The 18560-nt window shown below is 42.9% G+C and overlaps 1 protein-coding gene across 1 annotated transcript in view; it reads right to left on the bottom strand.

Annotated features, from left to right (window-relative positions):
- The window catches only part of cops5 (COP9 signalosome subunit 5), a 64458-nt gene extending 46100 nt beyond the window's left edge, over positions 1–18358 (bottom strand). The window contains exons 1-3 of the mRNA XM_085993100.1: positions 18063–18358; positions 9629–9863; positions 1388–1516 (exon numbers count right to left, since the gene is read on the bottom strand). Of these exons, the coding sequence (XP_085849226.1) occupies positions 1388–1516; positions 9629–9863; positions 18063–18205 (507 nt within the window). The 5' untranslated portion in view covers positions 18206–18358. The remainder of the gene's footprint in view (positions 1–1387; positions 1517–9628; positions 9864–18062) is intronic.
- Between the last annotated feature and the right edge of the window lie 202 nt (positions 18359–18560).

Here is an 18560-nt window from a genome sequence, read left to right on the forward strand (position 1 = left end):
CAATATTTTTCTACTTTACTTCCCATTTCCTCTTTTGATTTGAAGATTTAAAGGACACGCATTTAACAAATTTGCCAAAGAAGGTGGAAGTGAAATGCAGAAACTCAGTAGTAATTGGAGATTCCATTGCCAAGGCAATAAAACAGTTCCAACTGCAGGCACCAAATGATATGTTGCCTCCCACGCAGATGCCAGGGTAAGGAATATACAGAGTGGTGCAAAAGATTTTGGAGAAGGAATTGGAAAGCCATAAGCTGTGGTTCATGTTGGAATCAATGACAAGAAGAAATAGAATTGGGGTTTTGTAAAGGGAGTTTCAGCAATTAAGAGGTAGATTAATGAGCCAAACATCAAGGGTAGCAATCTCAGGATTATTCCTAGTGCCATGTGCTGGTCAATATAGGAACAGTGAAAGAAGATAGCTAAATGCATAGTTAGAATGAAAGTGCAGGAGGGAGAGTTTGAGATTCCTGAGTCATTGGGATTAGATCTGGGGCAGAACTGTCCTGGATGGATAAGCCTCACCTGAGCAAAGGGTGGAACCAGTGTCTTCACTGCCAGAGTAAATAGTGTTGTGGAGAAAGGTTCAACTTATTTAAAACTACAGTAATATGGTAGAGGAAGGGGGAAAACAATGAAGAAGCAGAAAGAAAGTAAACAGGATAAGGAAAAAGAAAAACAGCAGAGGAAGAAGGAATTAAAATGAGTGAGACTACTAGCAAAGTATTATGAATAAAATTGGTTAGCCAGAGGCATAAATTGCTTTGGTGCAGTATAGTTAACAGAGGCATGGTTTAGGTTAGAGCAGCGGCTGAGAACTAAATATTCCTGGTTACAAAATATTCAGGAGGGATAGAGTAGGGAGGAAAAAAAAATTTGAAAAAGGAAAATTTAAAGGGGATGAGGAAAGGACAGGGGATAGGACCAAGTAGATAGCTCTGAGAGCAGGCGCAATGGGCTAAACAACCTCCATCTGTGCTGAAAATTTTACAATTTTAAATAGTTAAAGACAAATAACATTTTGGATAATGCAAAGCTAATAAGTTAAACTGAACATGCAAAAATCTAGTTACAGTTTTGTAACTGATGAATGTGAACTATAGATCATTAAAGCTGATTCAACCTGGAGACAGAGTGAGTGTGATGTATAATTCCGTCCTCACTTTGAAATCATACATTTTGATCCTTTAAAAACAAATCCTGTGTGAATATTTATAATGGAAACTGCAACATCTTCGAGGACATGCTTCACATTGGTAGTTTCCATTTTAAATGCTCACAGGAATTTATAATGGGAAAAGTTAACAGGAAGTGCATACAGATGTAATATTTTTAATATATTAATTAATATATGTCAGATCAGATACAAATATAATGGGGTACATACCACAACTGCTACAAATGGTTCCTGGAACTGTTGATTCAGCATCTGAGTACTAACATCTATTCCTGAAAGCCAGCATCCATAACCTGGATGACTGTGATACCAGCCAATTGCATTTTCAAGACGTCCAACCTAGGGTAATTGGAAAATAAAGTTAGATACAGACATATGAAAAGAGAAATAAGTTTAAATTGCATTCTTCAACCACAAAAAAACCCCACCATAGGTTTTGTTTTAAATCAAATATGCCTCATGACAGTGTAAGCAAAACTGCTGTGAGGACTTGTAGAGAAGCTAGCTATCATTCAAAACCCAAAAACTGCAGATGCCGGAAATTTGGAACAAAAACAGAAAATGCTGGAAACACTTCAGGTCAGTCGGCATCAGCGGTGAGAAAAGATGCGTTAACATTTCAGGTGTAGACCTTCATTCGAACTGATGGTGTACAGCTGAAATGTGAACTCATCAATTCTCTCCACAGATGCTGACTAACTTCTTAAATATCAAACTAAGCTCTAATGTGACATAAAATGCTTCTGTTCGATCCATTTCTGTCTTTTTCAATATTTTAAACAGTAAATGCTGTTGACAGCAGGCTTGAAGCAGGTATCGAGTCTAATTGAGTGATCGAGCTTAATTAACATGTACAGTGGATGCCAAATTATTCTTGGATTTCTGACCGTTTCTCTACTTGGGTTCGCTCAACTTCCCGATAGTCAGGTTCAGCAATTGCTTCAAACCAGTAACCCTAAATGATAGCAAAATACTGCGGATGCTGGAAATCCGAAATAACAACAGAAAATACTGGAAAAACTCAGGCCAGGCAACATCCGTGAAGAGAAAAATAGAGTCAACGTTTCGGGTCAAAACCCTTCCACAGAACTGAGAAAAGAGGCAGGAAATGAAACAAAAGGCAGTTTGGGGGCTGGGAAATGGGGGAGGGGATGAAAGAAGAGACATTAAGAGATATTCAAGGTGAGACGAGATAGTAATAGGACAGGTAAAGAAACAGACAATGGCTCTAGATGAAGTGTGAAATGCGCTGGCAGAGTGAGAGACAGCTGTCATGTGGAAGAGAGAAAGAGGAAAAGTCACAAACCAAAAAAGTGTGGATAAAAAAAAATATAAAAATATAATGGGGGCCAAGGTTATGATCTGAAGTTGTTGAACTAGATATTGAGTTCAGAAGACTGCAAAGTGCCTAATCGGAAGAGGAGGTGCTGTTCCTCGAGTTTACGATGAGCTTCCGTGGAACAATACAAGAGGCCGAGGACGGTGAGGTCTGAGTGGGAATGGAGCGGTGAATTGAAATGACAGGCGACCGGAAGCTCGGGGTCACCCTTACGGACTGAACGGAGGTGTCCCGCAAAGCGGTCACCCAATCTGCGTTTGGTCTCCCCAATGTAGAGGAGACCGCATCGTGAGCAGTGAATACAGTATACTAGATTGCAAGAAGTACAAGTAAATCGCTGTTTCACTTGGAAGGGGTGTTTGGGGCCCTGAACAGTGGGAAGGGGGGAGGTATATGGGCAGGTGTTGCATCTCCTGCCCTTGCACAGGAAGGTGCCGGGCGAAGGGGAAGGGGTGCTGGGGGTGATAGAGGAGTGAACTAGGGTGTCTCAGAGGGAGCGGTCCCTACGGAATGTTGAAAGGGGAGGGGAGGGGAAGATGCGTTTGGTGGTGGGATCACGTTGGAGGTGGCGGAAATGGCGGAGGCTGATCCGTTGACTGTGGAGGCTGGTGGGGTGCAAGGTGAGGACAAGGGGAACCCTATCGTGGTTCCGGGAGGGAAGGGCAGGGGTGAGGGCTGAAGTGCGGGAGATAGAATGGACCCGGTTGAGGGCCGTGTTAACCACGGTAGAGGGGAATCCTCGGTTGAGGAAAAAGGAAGACATCTGCTCCGACGATGCCACCTTCCACACCAGTGCTTCCTTTTTCCACAACCGAGGATTCCCCTCTACCGTGGTTGACACGGTCCTCGACCGGGTCCGTTCTATCTCCCGGACTTCAGCCCTCACCCCTGCCCCTCCCTCCCGGAACCACGATAGGGTTCCCCTTGTCCTCACCTTTCACCCCACCAGCCTCCACATTCAACGGATCATCCTCCGCCATTTCCGCCACCTCCAACGTGATCCCACCACCAAACGCATATTCCCCTCCCCTTTCAGCATTCCGTAGGGACTGCTCCCTCTGCGACACCCTAGTCCACTCCTCTATCACCCCCAGCACCCCCTCCCCTTCGCCCGGCACCTTCCCGTGCAAGTGCAGGAGATGCAACACCTGCCCATATACCTCCCCCCTTGCCCACTGTCCAGGGCCCCAAACACCCCTTCCAGGTGAAACACCGATTTACTTGTACTTCTTGCAATCTAGTATACTGTATTCGCTGCTCACGATGTGGTCTCCTCTACATTGAGGAGACCAAACGCAGATTGGGTGACCGCTTTGCGGAACACCTCTGTTCAGTCTGTAAGGGTGACCCCGAGCTTCCGGTCGCCTGTCATTTCAATTCACCATTCCATTCCCACTCAGACCTCACCGTCTGCGGCCTCTTGCACTGTTCCACAGAAGCTCACTGTAAACTCGAGGAACCGCGCCTCATCTTCCGATTAGGCACTTTACAGCCTTCCGGACTCAATATCGAGTTCAACAATTTCAGATCATAACCTCGGCCCTTATTATATTTTTTATCCACACTTTTGGTTTGTGACTTTTCTTTTTTTTTCTCTCCCACACGGCAGCTGTCTTTCACTCTGCCAGCACATTTCACACTTCATTTAGAGCCATTGTCTGTTTCTTTACCTGTCCTATTACTATCTCGTCTCACCTTGAATATCTCTTAATGTCTCTGCTTTCATCCCCTCCCCCATTTCCCAGCCCCCAAACTGCCTTTTGTTTCATTTCCTGCCTTTTCTCTCAGTTCTGAAGAAGGGTTTCAACCCGAAATGTTGACTCTATTTCTCTCTCCACGGATGTTGCCTGGCCTGCTGAGTTTTTCCAGCATTTTCAGTTGTTATTAACCCTAAATGATATAACAGCACACATTGATTAAAAAAATAGACAAGGAAAAACTAAGTGTTATTAGTCATAATTCTTTGTAATTTATTTTAAAAGTTGGTCCCAATGAGACTTCACAAGTTGACAAAACATGCCTTAAAACAAAGTCACTTTAGCACATCAGCTATTAGCAGAACTAAACAGCACCACCTGCTGGCTTACTATAGCATTTTTTGTTTCTGGCTTGAGACAAAATAAAACCTATATTGAAGTAAAAACTGATCTAGCTATTAAAATCCAAATCTGATCATGTCTAACTGATGGATGAATATCTATTCTTACATCATATGTATGACCAGCACCTCAGTACTTAGGAATATCACCATCACGTGTTAGAAGGGCTGGGGAGAAGTGAGAGAATCTGGACTGTCGCGTATACCTCTCTCATTTCTCCGATTCTATACCTAGATAACCATTCTGCCTAATTTTAACCTTGATTAAAGGGATTTCCACAAGCATTGGATCATTTTCACCCCCCAAAACGATTTACGCTGGGTAGAAAATTGAAATTGAGAAAGGTTTTGCATAATATGGTTGGTGCATAAGTAAAGCAGAAAATAACCAATTAGGAGAAAATCAGAGAAAAATCAATGAGAAAGTGACAGACTAAATGTTCACTATAGAGACATTACATTTGATTATAAAGATCATGGCCCGGATGTTACTATCAGCAGCAAATGAACGGCGCCAGCCATTCATTACACTTGCCAGATTTTCTATGGGCTTTTGCACTGGGAGTTGTGGGATTAGAAATCCATTTTAGGACAGCGCCCTCTACAGGGGATTTAGGACCTGTGTGAACAGGGCAATCAACTGTATCTCCTTAACCAATCAGATTGAAGAATTCTTACTGAGTCAGGAAGAGATTGAACCAGGAAGTGCAAGTTAGAATATTTAATTCAATGCCAAATCATGTACAGAAAGCAAAATAAGGAGGGAAAGATGAGATTAACAGAAAGAAAGAGATAAGAGATTAATAGAAAGAGAGATGAGAGAGACAAAGAAAAATATATTTTTAAAAAATCACCAATAATAATTAAAATCTGAAAGAATAAGACTCCATACTTGTAAAAGTAAATTTTCATTACCAGAGAGCTTGTTTGGCAGTAATTAAAACTTATCACGCCACTAAAACTCCACTTACACTTGAATGGACAGCCCCATTTTTTTTGGCGTGTTCAGTGGGTAAGTACCGCAACTTCATGCGTTTCATGTATTTGAATGCCCAGTCTCTGGACAAGAAACCGGTATAGTGAAACTTCTGGAGGAGCAGGGCACCTCGGACAGCATCTTCCCGATTGCCACGTTTAACTGCGCATGTGCGGTCGCTGGAAGTTACTGTCCGATTTACACTTTAATAGTGGAGCACGCTGCTAGCCTCACTGTTATTTTTACCGCAAAAGCCAGGCCATTACTTACTAATAAATTGCCTATGGCATTGCCCATTGTTAGTTGATTGATGTATTTAAAAAAAACACGTTATTAAAGATGGCAACAGAGTTGTGAGACTTCAGAAACTTACTCTACAGCACCACATCTACTGGCCAGAGGCTGCAACTACATTGTGACAGGCAACTTCAGGATTTCCATTCTAAATGTTTACTTACATGGACAGTGTTAATGTTGGCATAAAAGCATGACCAAAAATCATAATGCTGGACAGGAAGTGCACGCGTACATAAGATTTGTAATTTTATAAATCAATATTACCTGTATTTTCTTCCTTACCTACTTTCTCACCTGTATTTTTCTATTAGATATAACTATTTTCTGTCTATTTACTCAATTTACTTTTCCTTCTGCCTCTGCTGACCATCGATACATTTCTGGAGCCATCATGTAAAATACATTTCCATTTAGTTGAAACAGGAACAAAGGAGTAGGAAAGTTATTTTAAATGAGAGACTTCAACCAATCATATTTAAACTAGGAAATCGCAAAATAAATGTTTAAAAATCAAAGTTGGTAAATGCAATGCATGACTGCTTCATGACCCCGTGTCTCAAGAAAGACACAAGAGAGAGTGCTCATCTTGACTAGTATGTGACTCTGACTACATACAGGAAATGGAAGTTGTAGCACTCGTGGGAGACAGCAACCACAGAATAATGATCTGAGATTAAGATATATCAAAGACCAGGGCTTAAAAGGGTCAAATTCAATGAAATGAAGGAACTACAGCAAATGAATGAAGCGGAGGATGTTTAACAACTCTTCAGCAGAAGACAAGTGGAATGCCTTTACAGGAATAATGCAAGATAAATACATACCTAGAATCAGCAAGCTTAGACTAAACAAGTGTGGCCCTAATTGGATTAAGGAACAACTTAAAAGTGAAATAAAGATGCAAAATTCCCTCTACAAATCCTGCAAGGAGAAAGGAGGAAGGACTCATTTGGGACAAATATGCAGAATCAAGTTAAAAGGGTAATCAGAAAAAGTATAGCTGTAACAGTAGAAACATTTTTCAGTACAGTCCCCACCATTTACATCTTCCATGTTTAGCACAAGCAGCCGCCTATATCGGGCAAATGGTGCTAACCATGACATTATCACAGGTGTAATTACAAAGGCGCCGCTTATAATGCATTAAGCACACTGACTATTTTGGGCAGTTCAATAAGTACTTACCCTGTACTTCCCAATTTAAAAGGTTATCCTGATATTAGGTAAAGTTGGGTCCTCAAGCAGTTTCAATCAGCTGTTCATACCTTGTTAAAATGGGATTACCTTAGTGATGAGATTCTGGATGCAACTGCATACAATTAGGACAGGCAGGTGCTAATTGAGATTTTCAATTTAAAAAAAAATGTTTGTTACTTACCTTTTTAGTTTTACCTTCACTTCGTATAGCGTGTAAACTGCATTATCACCAATCCACCCACTAGAAGTGTGGGGAATGTACGATAATAATAAGGACAGTCATAGAAGAGGCAAGTACCATAAAGGATGGAAACAGGCTTGAAACGGAGAATGAACACAATACAGTAAATATTCTGAATGATTACTTCCTCCAACTATTCACTCAGGAAGATATAAGCAACATCCCCTCCTAAAACAGAGAAAACCTAAGCAAAATTAATGATTTCAATATAACGGAGAATTAAGTCAGAGAATGGTTAAAGGGGTCAAATCAAAAATTCCCAGGGATAGATGGCATTTATAGATCAAGTCTACAGCACAGAAACAGGCCATTCAGCTCAACTGGTCTAAGCCGGCATTTATGCTCCACACGAGTCTCCTCACATCCCCATCTAACCCTATGAGCATAACTGTCTATTCATTTCTCCCTCAAGCGATTATCTAGCTTCCCCTGAAATGCATCTACGCGATTTGCCTCAACTGCTCCTTGTGGCAGCACGTTCCACACTCTTACCACTTTGGGTAAAGAAGTCTCTCCTGAATTCCCTATTGGATTTATTAGTGACTACCTTATATTTGTGACCCTAGTTTTTGAATCCCCTACACATGGAAACAACTTCTCTATGTCTACCCTATCGAACCCTTCATCATTTTAAAGACCTCTATCACATCCCTCAGCCTTTTCTTTTTTCATCCTTATAAATCTTTTTTGCACCTTTTCCAGTGCCTCTATATCCTTTTTAGAATATGGTGATCAGAACTGTGTATTTTGTCATAATCGTCCTTTCTTTTAACTACACCCCCAATTTAGTGTTGTCTGCAAATTTAGAAATTGTAATTCCAATTCCAGAGTCCAAATCATTGATGTAAATTGTGAACAACAGTGGTCCCAGCACCAATCCCTGTAGAACACCACTTCCCACCCTTTGCCAGTCTGAGTAGCTGCCCTTAACCTCTACTCCGTTTTCTGTTTTGTAGCCAGGTTGCTATCTATTCTGATAGCAAAATACTGCGGATGCTGGAAATCCAAAACAACAACAGAAAATGCTGGAAAAACTCAGCAGGCCAGGCAACATCCGTGGAGAGAGAAATAGAGTCAACGTTTCAGGTTGAAACTGAAGGGTTTCCAAGTCAGGATGGTGTGTGACTTGGAGGTGGTGGTGTTCCCATGAGCCTGCTGCCCTTGTCCTTCTAGGTGGGAGAGGTCACGGGTTTGGGAGGTGTTGTCGAAGAAGCCTTGGCGAGTTGCTGCAGTGCATCTTGTAGATGGTACACACTGCAGCCACGATGCGCCAGTGGTGGAGGGAGTGAATATTTAAGGTGGCGGATGGGGTGCCAATCAAGCGAGCTGCTTTGTCCTGGATGGTGTCGAGCTTCTTGCGTTGTTGGAGCTGCACTCATCCAGGCAAGTGGAGAGTATTCCATCACACTCCTGACTTGTGCCTTGTAGATGGTGGAAAGGGAGCGACGAGTGACTCACCTCCTGACTCTCCAAAGCCTTTCCACCATCTACAAGGCACAAGTCAGGAGTGTGATGGAATATTCTCCACTTGCCTGGATGAGTGCAGCTCCAACAACGCAAGAAGCTCGACACCATCCAGGACAAAGCAGCCCGCTTGATTGGCACCCCATCCACCACCTTAAATATTCACTCCCTCCACCACCGGCACATTGTGGCTGCAGTGTGTACCATCTACAAGATGCAATGGAACAACTCGCCAAGGCTTCTTCGACAGCACCTCCCAAACCCGTGACCTCTACCATCTAGGAGGACAAGGGCAGCAGGAGCATGGGACCACCACCACCTCCAAGTCACACACCATCCTGACTTGGAAGTATATCACCGTTCCTTCATAGTCGCTGGGTCAAAATCCTGCAACTCCCTCCCTAGCTGCACTATGGGCGTACTTTCACCACATGGACTGCAGGAAGGCAGCTCACCACCACTTTCTCAAGGGCAATAAATGCTGGCCTTGCCAGCGACACCCACATCCTTTGAATGAATAAGGGGGAAATCCCATTATAAATGTAGACAAAGGAAATGTGGACAGAAGAATTTAGAATGGGAAAAAGTTGAGATAAATATTGTGACAAAGATGTGACAATAGAAAGTTGCGCAGACAGGTGTAAGATTTATACTAAGACAGATAGATATTTGTGTTATAAAAAGTAGTTTACAAAGACCTGGAAATAAAACTTGTATACTATTCAAAGCTTTAAACTGCATTTACAAATCAGAAATTTAACATTTGAGTACCAGTACTTTTTATTAAACTGCATAAATTTCAGAAAGTGGAAAAATCTGTAAAATTATATTAACCATACCTGTTTAGCATTCTCTATGTAAGCAGCCATGTATTCATAAGCAGCAGCTTGAGCATTGACTCTGGTCTCTGTCCCTTCCACTGGGAGAGCAAAACTGTCCATTATGATCATTGTTTCTCCATCCACTTTACCTAGCATTAAGCCCATCACTTCCAGGTTTCCACCTGACCTGGCATGCATCACCATCTTCAAAAGGGCAAGAGCTGAGATTTTACAATACTTGAAGTAATGATGACTGTAAGAAATACAATTACAACAATTAGAAGGCAGTGTTTCATTTTGCTGACAAAGATACACGACTACATTTCTTACTAAAATCTTACAAAATAGTGCTTAGTACTAGTTACAAAAACGCAAATGTCTACGAATAGAAAATAACCACTAAATCTTGATCACACAAATATATACAATGGTTATCAATATTACTCAGTGTATTAAATTTATAAAGATCAATGCCAAAATAAAAGTTAAACACCAGAGCGGAAATGACAAACTGCATCCACTCATTATGTAGGTAAACATGGCAACCAATTTGCACACAGCAAGATCCCACAAACAGCAAATGACCAAGTCAGTTTTTGTGGTGCTGGTTGAGGGAAGAATGTGAACCACAAATTAGGAGAACTCACTGCTCTTCCTTCATAGTTCTTTGAGATCTTTTACATCCACCTAAGCAACAGATAGGGTAGCAGTTAACTTCTCATCCGAAAGATACCAACTCTAAAAATGCATCACTCCCTGCTGCACCGTAGTATCAGCTGAGATTCTGTGCTCAAGTCTATATGGGGGCGTGCGCCTACAACAGTGTTATCCAATATGTTAGCCAATAGTGGCTAATTAGGAATCCAGATGCGTCAGCCGTGGCTCAGCAGTAGCACTTTTGCCAACTCAGTCAGAAGGTTGTGGGTTCAAGTCCCACTCCAAATACTTGAGCACATAATCCAGGCGGACACTTCAGTGCAGCACTAAGGGAGTGCCACGTTGTTGGAGACACGGTCTTTCAGATGAGACGTTAAACTGAGGCCCGTCTGCCCTCTCAAGTGGATGTATTTGAAGAGCATGGAAATTCTCCTAATATTTATCCCTCAACCAACATGAAAACAGACTGGCCCAGATATTCTGATCGCAAGCCTGCGATCTGGAAAAATCTGCGCCCTCACCCGAGGGCTCCCGGGACGCGCACAATTCCAACGCTGGGCCTCTCCAAACTGTCGGTGCACGTATCCTAGAGGCGCAGGTAGTTCGCAGCGTCCCTGGGATCACGTGGGCCATGGGGAGCCAATCAATCAAAGAAGGGAATCGCCCTTCATACATTTGACAGGAAGGCCTGTCAAATATATGAATGGAGTTCACTCCCAAAACAGTAAAATTAAATAAATTTAAAAAAAAAAAAATCACATTTTTAAAATAACTTGAAAGTCCCATAAATTAACTATTTTAAACAAAACTTTAAATTTTTGAAAAAAATTAAAGTTTTTTTACGGGGCTAAAAATAAACTTACCTTTTTAAAAAAAAAGTATATTTAAAGGATAAATCAGTGGAATTTTTTTTTTTTTTTTTTTTACTTTTTTCAAACTCTTAGCCTGGTAAAAGCAAGTCTTACGCCTGCTTTTACTAGGCGCAAGAATTGTAAGGGTTTTCTGTGGGCAGAGATTCTCCAAAAAGCAGAACTCTCCCCCCGCAGAGGATCTTCTCCTGGGCAGCCGGAGGATCTGTCAAGAGCTTTCCAGCGCATGCACAGTGCATGCCTGAAACCGGCATTTCCGATGTCCCTACACAGTGCGTACCCACCCGTAGGAATCAGAATATCCGGCCCATTATCTGGTCATTTATCACATTGCTGTTTGTGTGACCTTGATATGCACAAATTGGCTGCCGCATTTCCTGCATTACAACAGTAACGACACTTCAAAAGTACTTCATTGGTGGTAAAGTATGTTGGGATGTCCTGAGGTAATGACAGACACCAAATGAATGCAAGTTCTTTCCTTTTAATTTTTTTAAATTTATAAAATCAGAAATGCAATCAGGCACATGATTTCAATGCTCAAATTCATACAGCGTTTATATGTGTACTTTAACCTCTGTACTTTTATTAGTAAACTGTCAAGACGAAAAGCAGCGTATGCAAGTCTTCTATGATTGTTGAGTGATTTACTTACTTGGTTACTGAATGGTGGTTAATATTTGTTGTGTAAATATACACGTTAAGCACATTTACCTGTATTGAGTGCATGCAAGACATTTTCTACTAAAATTAGTCCACATGGCTAGAACAGTGTAATTTCCTTGGCTGGGAAACGATGTGCAACAGAAAGCTAAACCGCAGAAGTGTCTACCCTTGTGTGTTGTTAGTTGGTATACTTGCAGTAGGATGAGGGCGAGTGTGAAGGGTGGCTAGTGAGATGGGTAGTGATAAAGTAGAGAGAGAGTTGGGCGGAGGTGCAAGGTAAGTTGGTGTCCTGGGAGATCTCTTCAGCCCTTGGAAGGGAAGAGAACCTCCCTGCGTGCTGTGACTCCCTTCATAAGCATATGGAGGGAGTCATTGGAAAACCTGGGTGCAAGTGTTCACATTTGTGCAGTGATCGTCAGTGTTTGCAGCACCTCAATGCTGTCAAACATTGACAGAGCAACTGTCAAAATAAAATTGTGCATGGTCCCTTTAAAGAATCCAGCTGACCCACCCCCATCCCGCCTCCAGAATTAAATTTGCAGCCTATGTCTTACTGTGGAAAATAGACAGCCAAAGTTTGTGAAAAAGGAATACTATTGTACTGGGTCACTGTTGCAATTTGCGAATTCAGTTGTCTTCAAATAAACGGTAAGAAAACACTATCTGCTTTGTATCTGGATTAAGTGTGTCCAAGCTTCTTGTCTTTGTGGGACACTTAGGTACACATCATGGAGCCACATATAACACTAACTTATTCTGCATATATCTAAAGTTGCTGATACTAACGCAAATGTTGGTGTACTGATTTAGGATTTGTCCAAGGAGGCAAAAATGCTAAGAACTGTCCTTTCTAAACTGCAACATTCAAAAACAAGCTAAAGAAGAAGTACAAAGAGGACTGATTTGTGTGTGCCAGATTGTCGGGCCTTGGACACACCTACTATAGATCTTTCCCATACAAATATATGTAAATTTTCACGCTTAACCATCAGTAAGTTACTAAAAGGCAAACCTATTTTCTTGTTAGGCTTCTACCTTCTACGTTCATTCACATATTGTGGAAAAGTTTCAAATAGGCACAGAGTGTAACCACAAATGGCAACATTAACTGAGTGCATCGTAAACAGAGTGGGAAGTTGAGAAATTGGAGAGAGTGGGAATTTGGTGCAGAGGAGGGCAGGAGGTGCTCCTTTTTGCCTTTTAAAACTTGTGGTTTGTATAAGTTTGAGGCAATAAGTAATTAAAACTAGGAACCTATAGCTAACACTTTAGTAAACCTGATTATTTAAACTAGTTAAATTAGTTTAAAAAAACTAAAAATAATCCAAGTGAATTAATGACATAAAACTTTAATTGATTAAACATATAAAACAAGGTTAGACCGAGCTGGCCATGCAGGAGGTGTGTCGCATCTGCTGCATGTGGGAATTTGTGGAGAGCAGCTTGATCTCGGGCAACCACATTGTAGTAAATGTCAGCAACTCGAGGAACTTCGGCTCAGAGTTACTGAGCTGGAGTCTGAGGTGCAGATATTGCCATGCATGTGGTGGTTGGGGGGGGGGGGGGTGGTGGGGTGGTGGTGGAAGGGACACCTGGACATTTTGACGCAGGAGGCAGGATAGGTAGTGGTTTAGATTTGGTTAGTGGTCAGAGGCAGGAAGATGTGACTGCAACTCAGGCAGGTAAGGGGACCGCAGAGGCAGTGGTGGAGGAGCCTCAGCCTTTGCCATTGTCCAACAGGTACAAGGTACTTGCTACCAACGTTCCCTCCAAGCTGCGCAGGACCGGCTTTTCCAATGTGAAATTTCACACATGCGCAAAAATTTGAATGGTCGCGCACCCCGTTAAAGGGACCGCACACCCAAATGTAAAATTAGGAGGAACATTACATGCTACTGGTGTGCAGGAGAACAAATGGTCCTCAGCGCCGTGGTACAGGAGGCCACTCAAGTCAGGGGAGCAAGGAGGAATGTGGTAGTGGTAGGGGATAGTAGAGGTCAGGGGGATACTGTTCTCTGCAGCCACGACTGGGAGTCCCTGCCGGTCCCAGGGTTAAGGACATCTCTTCACAGCTGGAGAAGAACTTGGAGAAGGAGGTAGGAGGATCCAGTTATTGTGGTCCATGTAGGAACCAACAACATAGGTAGGACAGGGCCACTCCCTCCTGACTGTATACCACTGTGCCATCATCTCTGGTGGGTCTATTCTGTCGGTGGGACAGGACATACCCAGGGATGGTGATGGAGGAGTCTGGGCCATTGGCTGAAAGGTATGATTCTGAGAGTATGACTATGTCAGGTTGTTGCTTGACTAGTCTGCGGGACAGCTCTGAATTTTGGCACAAGTCCCCAGATGATAGTGAGGAGGACTTTGCAGGGTTTGCCTTTGTCATGTTTAGTGCCTAGGTCGACGCCAGATGGTCCGTCCGGTTTTATTCTTGGTATACTTCTTTGTAGTGGTTTGGTATAATTGAGTGACTTGCTAAATTAAGAGTCAACCACATTGCTGTGGATCTGGAGTCACATAGGCCAGACCAGACAAGGACAGCAGATTTCCTTCCCTAAAGCACTTCCCTCGTGAACCAGATGGGTCTTTACAAGAATCCAGTAGTTTCATGGTCACCATTAGGGGGCTAGGAAAGAGATTAATAAGCAGGACTTCAAAAGGTAGTAATCTCCAGATTCCTCCTGGTGCCACACGCTAGTGAGTACAGAAATAGGAGGATAGAGCAGATGAATGAGTGGCTGGAGAGATGGTGCAAGAGGGAGGGCTTTAGATTCCTAAGGCATTGGGACCGGTTCTGGGGGAGCTGTATAAGCCAGATGGGTTACACCTCAACAGGACCAGAACCAATATTCTCGTTGGGCGGGGTTTGCTAGTGCTGTTAGGGAGGGTGGGGTTTGCTAGTGCTGTTAGGGAGGGTGGGGTTTGCTAGTGCTGTTAGGGAGGGTGGGGTTTGCTAGTGCTGTTAGGGAGGGTGGGGTTTGCTAGTGCTGTTAGGGAGGGTTTAAATTAGCTTGGCAGGGGGGATGGGAACCGGAGCATAGATTCAGAAGGAAGAGAAGCAAAGCTGGAAATGGAAGGAAGTAAATTAGTAAGTGAGTTTAGAAGGCAGAGGAAACAAAGGCTAGAAAATAGACAACAAAGGGGTTTGGCAGTGCTTAACCGTATGTACTTCAATGCAAGGAGTCTAGTGAATAAGACAGATGAGCTGAGGGCACAGATAGACATGTGGAAGTATGAGATCATAGCTATTACTGAAACATGGCTGAAAGAAGGGCAGGAATGGCAGCTCAACATTCCTGGGTACAGGGTTTTCAGATGAGATAGAGAGGGGGATAAAAAAAAGGAGGTGGGGTCGCAATATTGGTTAAAGAAACAATTACAGCTGTGAGGAGGGATGATATCTTAGAAGGATCAACAAATGAGGCCATATGGGTTGAAGTGAAGAACAAAAAAGGGACAATTACACTGGAGTGTACAATAGACCCCCAAATAGTTAGAGGGAGATAGAAGAGCAAATATGTGCACAAATTTCTGAGAAGTGCAAAAACAATAGGGCAGTAATAGTAGGGGATTTCAACAAACCTAACATTAACTGGGATAGAACCAGTGTAAAAGGTATGGAGGGTGCAGAATTCTTAAACTGCATTCAGGAGAACTTTTTTAGCCAGTACGTAGCAAGCCCAAGAGAGGGGGCGATTCTGGACTTTTTAAGGGAATGAAGCTGGGCAGGTGGAAGGGGCAAAAGTGGGAGAGCATTTTGGTGGTAGCGATCATAAATCAGTTAGATTGAGTGTAGTTATGGAAAAGGACAAAGAGATCAGGAGTAAAAGTTCTCGATTGGGGAAAGGCCAATTTTAATAAGCCAAGATGTGATTTCGCAAAAGTGGACTGGAAACAGGTAGTTGAAGGTAAATCAGTGTCAGAGCAGTGGGAGGCATTCAAGGAGGAGAGAGTGAGGGTTCAGTGCAAATACGTTTGCACAAAGGAAAAGGGTGGGACTCCCAAATCTAGAGCCCCCTGGATGTCAAGGGGCATACAGGGTAGGATAAGGCAAAAAAGCCTAGAGGAGTATAGAAAGTGTAGGGGTGAAATTAAAAAAGGAAATTGGGAAAGCAAAGAGGGCATGAAAATACATTGGCAAGTAAAAATCAACGAAAACCCAAAGATGTTTTATAAATACATAAAGAGCAAGAGGATAACTAAAGAAAGAGTGGGGCCTATTAGAGACCAAAAAGGAAGCGTTGTGTGTGGAGGCAGAAGATGCGGGCATGGTTCTTAACGAATACTTTGTGCCTGTCTTCACAAAGTGAGAGATGGTGCAGACATTGTAGTTAAGTAGGAGGAGTGTGAAATATTAGATGAGATAAACATAGTGGGAGATAGTTTAGCTTCTTTGAAAGTAGATAAATCCCCAGGCCCGGATGAAATGTATCCCAGGCTGTTAAGAGAAGGGAGGAAACAGCAGAGGCTCTGACCATCATTTTTCAATCCTCTCTGGCTACAGGTGTGGTGCCAGAGGACTGCTAACATTGTACCGTTGCTTAAAAAGGGAGAAAGATATAGACCGAATAATTACAGGCCAGTCAGCCGAACCTCAGTGGTGGGCAAATTGTTGGAAAAAATTCTGAGGGACAGTATTAATCGTCATTTAGAAAGGCGCGGATAAATCAAGGAGAGTCAGTATGGATTTGTAAAGGGAAGGTCGTGTCTGACTAATAGGGCTCAGTAATAGGTCCCTTGCTTTTTGTGGCATACATCAATGCTTTAGACTTCAATGTAGGGGACATGATTAAAGGAGTTTGCAGATGATATAAAAATTGGCCATGTGGTTGATAGTGAGGAAGAAAGCTGTGGACTGAAGGAAGATATCAATGGACTGGTCAGGTGGGCAGAAAAGCAGCAAATGGAATTCAATCCAGAGAAGTGTGAGGTAAATGCATTTGGGGAGGACTAACAAGGCAAGAGAATGCACAATAAATGGTAGGATACCGAGAAATATAGAGGAACAGAGGGACCTTGGAGTGCATATCCATAGATCCCTGTAGGTAGCAGGACAGGTAGATAAGGTAATTAAGGTGGCATACGCAATACTTTCCTTTATTAGCCGAGGGATATAAGAGCAGGGAAGTTATGCTTTAACTGTATAAAACACTAGTTAGGCCACAGCTAGAGTACTGCATACAGTTCTGGTCACCATATTACAGGGAACATGTGATTGCACTAGAGAGGGTACAGAGATTTACAAGGATGTTGCCTGGGCTGGAGAATTTTAGCTATGAGGGAAGATTGGATAGGCTAGGGTTGTTTTCTTTGGAAGACTTGATTGAGGTGTATAAAATTATGAGGGGCCTAGACAGAGTGGATAGGAAGGACCTATTCACCCTAGCAGAGAGGTCAATAACCAGGGGGCATAGATTTAAAGTAATTGGTAGAAGGATTAGAAGGGAGCTCCTCTAATTCTGCCCTCGAGCATCCCCGATTATAATCGCTCAACCATTGGTGGCTATTCCTTGTTGCCTAGGCCCTAAGCTCTGGAATTCCCTGCCTAAACCTCTCCGCCTCACTACCTCTCTTTCCTCTTTTAAGACACTCCTTAAAATCTACCTCTTTGACCAAGCTTTTGGTCACCTGCCCTAATTTCTCCTTATGTGGCTCAGTGTCAAATTTGTTGTCTTATAATACTCCTGTGAAGCGCCTTGGGACGTTTTACTATGTTAAAGGCGCTATATAAATACAAGTTGCTGTTCTTGAGTTGAGAACAACTTTTTTCACGCAGAGGGTGGCAGGGGTCTGGAACTCACTGCCTGAAAGGGTGGTAGAGGCAGAAACCCTCATCATGTTTAAAAAGTACATGGAGATGCACCTGAAGTGCCGTAAGCTACAGGGCTACGGACCAAGAGCTGGAAAGTGGGGATTAGTTCTTTTTTCGGCCAGCACAGACACATTGGGTCGAATGGCCTCCTTCTGTGCTGTAAATTCCTATGATTACTGACCATATTCCAAATTTATTTAATTAACTGAATATAAATTCCCCAGCTGCCGTGGTGAGATTTGCACTCACGCCTCCAGATCATTAGTCCAGGCCTCTGGATTACTGGTCCAGTAACATAACCACTATGCCACCGTACCCCCGTATGCAAGTCTTTAATAATCATGTAACAAAGGTCTGGCCTACTAAAGGTCTCGATAACGGCTCCTCTTGAAATATTAATCCTACCAGGAGTGACGGCGACAATTCAAACTTTCCCACTTACTCTTTAGTCCAGGGTTTGGCCGCGAGGATCTCTTGCTGCTGCTTCTTGTCGTATTTGTAAATTTCATCGATGCTCTGAACTTCCTGCATGTTGTTCGCCAGCTCCCAGGTCTTCTGGGCGACGTTACTACTCGCACCAGCCATCTTCTCCCAATTATCACCTTCACCCCCACACCACGCCGTCTTCTTCCCACCTCCTCACCAGTATTAATATTAAAATAAAACAATGCGAGCACGGCCCAGCCGTCAAAAACACCCCGAGGACAGCGGACTGGAACCGCCCACTCCACCGCGCGGGGGCGGCCGGGGGAAGCAGAATCATTCACACACAAGATATAAACAAACACTGACCATATCATTCGAGGTAAATTATAATTCCCATTAACAATAGATTCTCAAAGTATTGTGTTCTCTTTTATTTGTGTTTATTTAATTTAACACAACGGAATATAATGGAAAAGTCTTATTGTGAGGCCTTTGGGGCCGTTAACGATTAATC

The sequence above is a fragment of the Somniosus microcephalus genome, chromosome 7, assembly GCF_052327205.1.
Source record: "Somniosus microcephalus isolate GS21.2 chromosome 7, FLI_Smic_1.0, whole genome shotgun sequence".
Taxonomy (NCBI): Eukaryota; Metazoa; Chordata; class Chondrichthyes; order Squaliformes; family Somniosidae; genus Somniosus; species Somniosus microcephalus.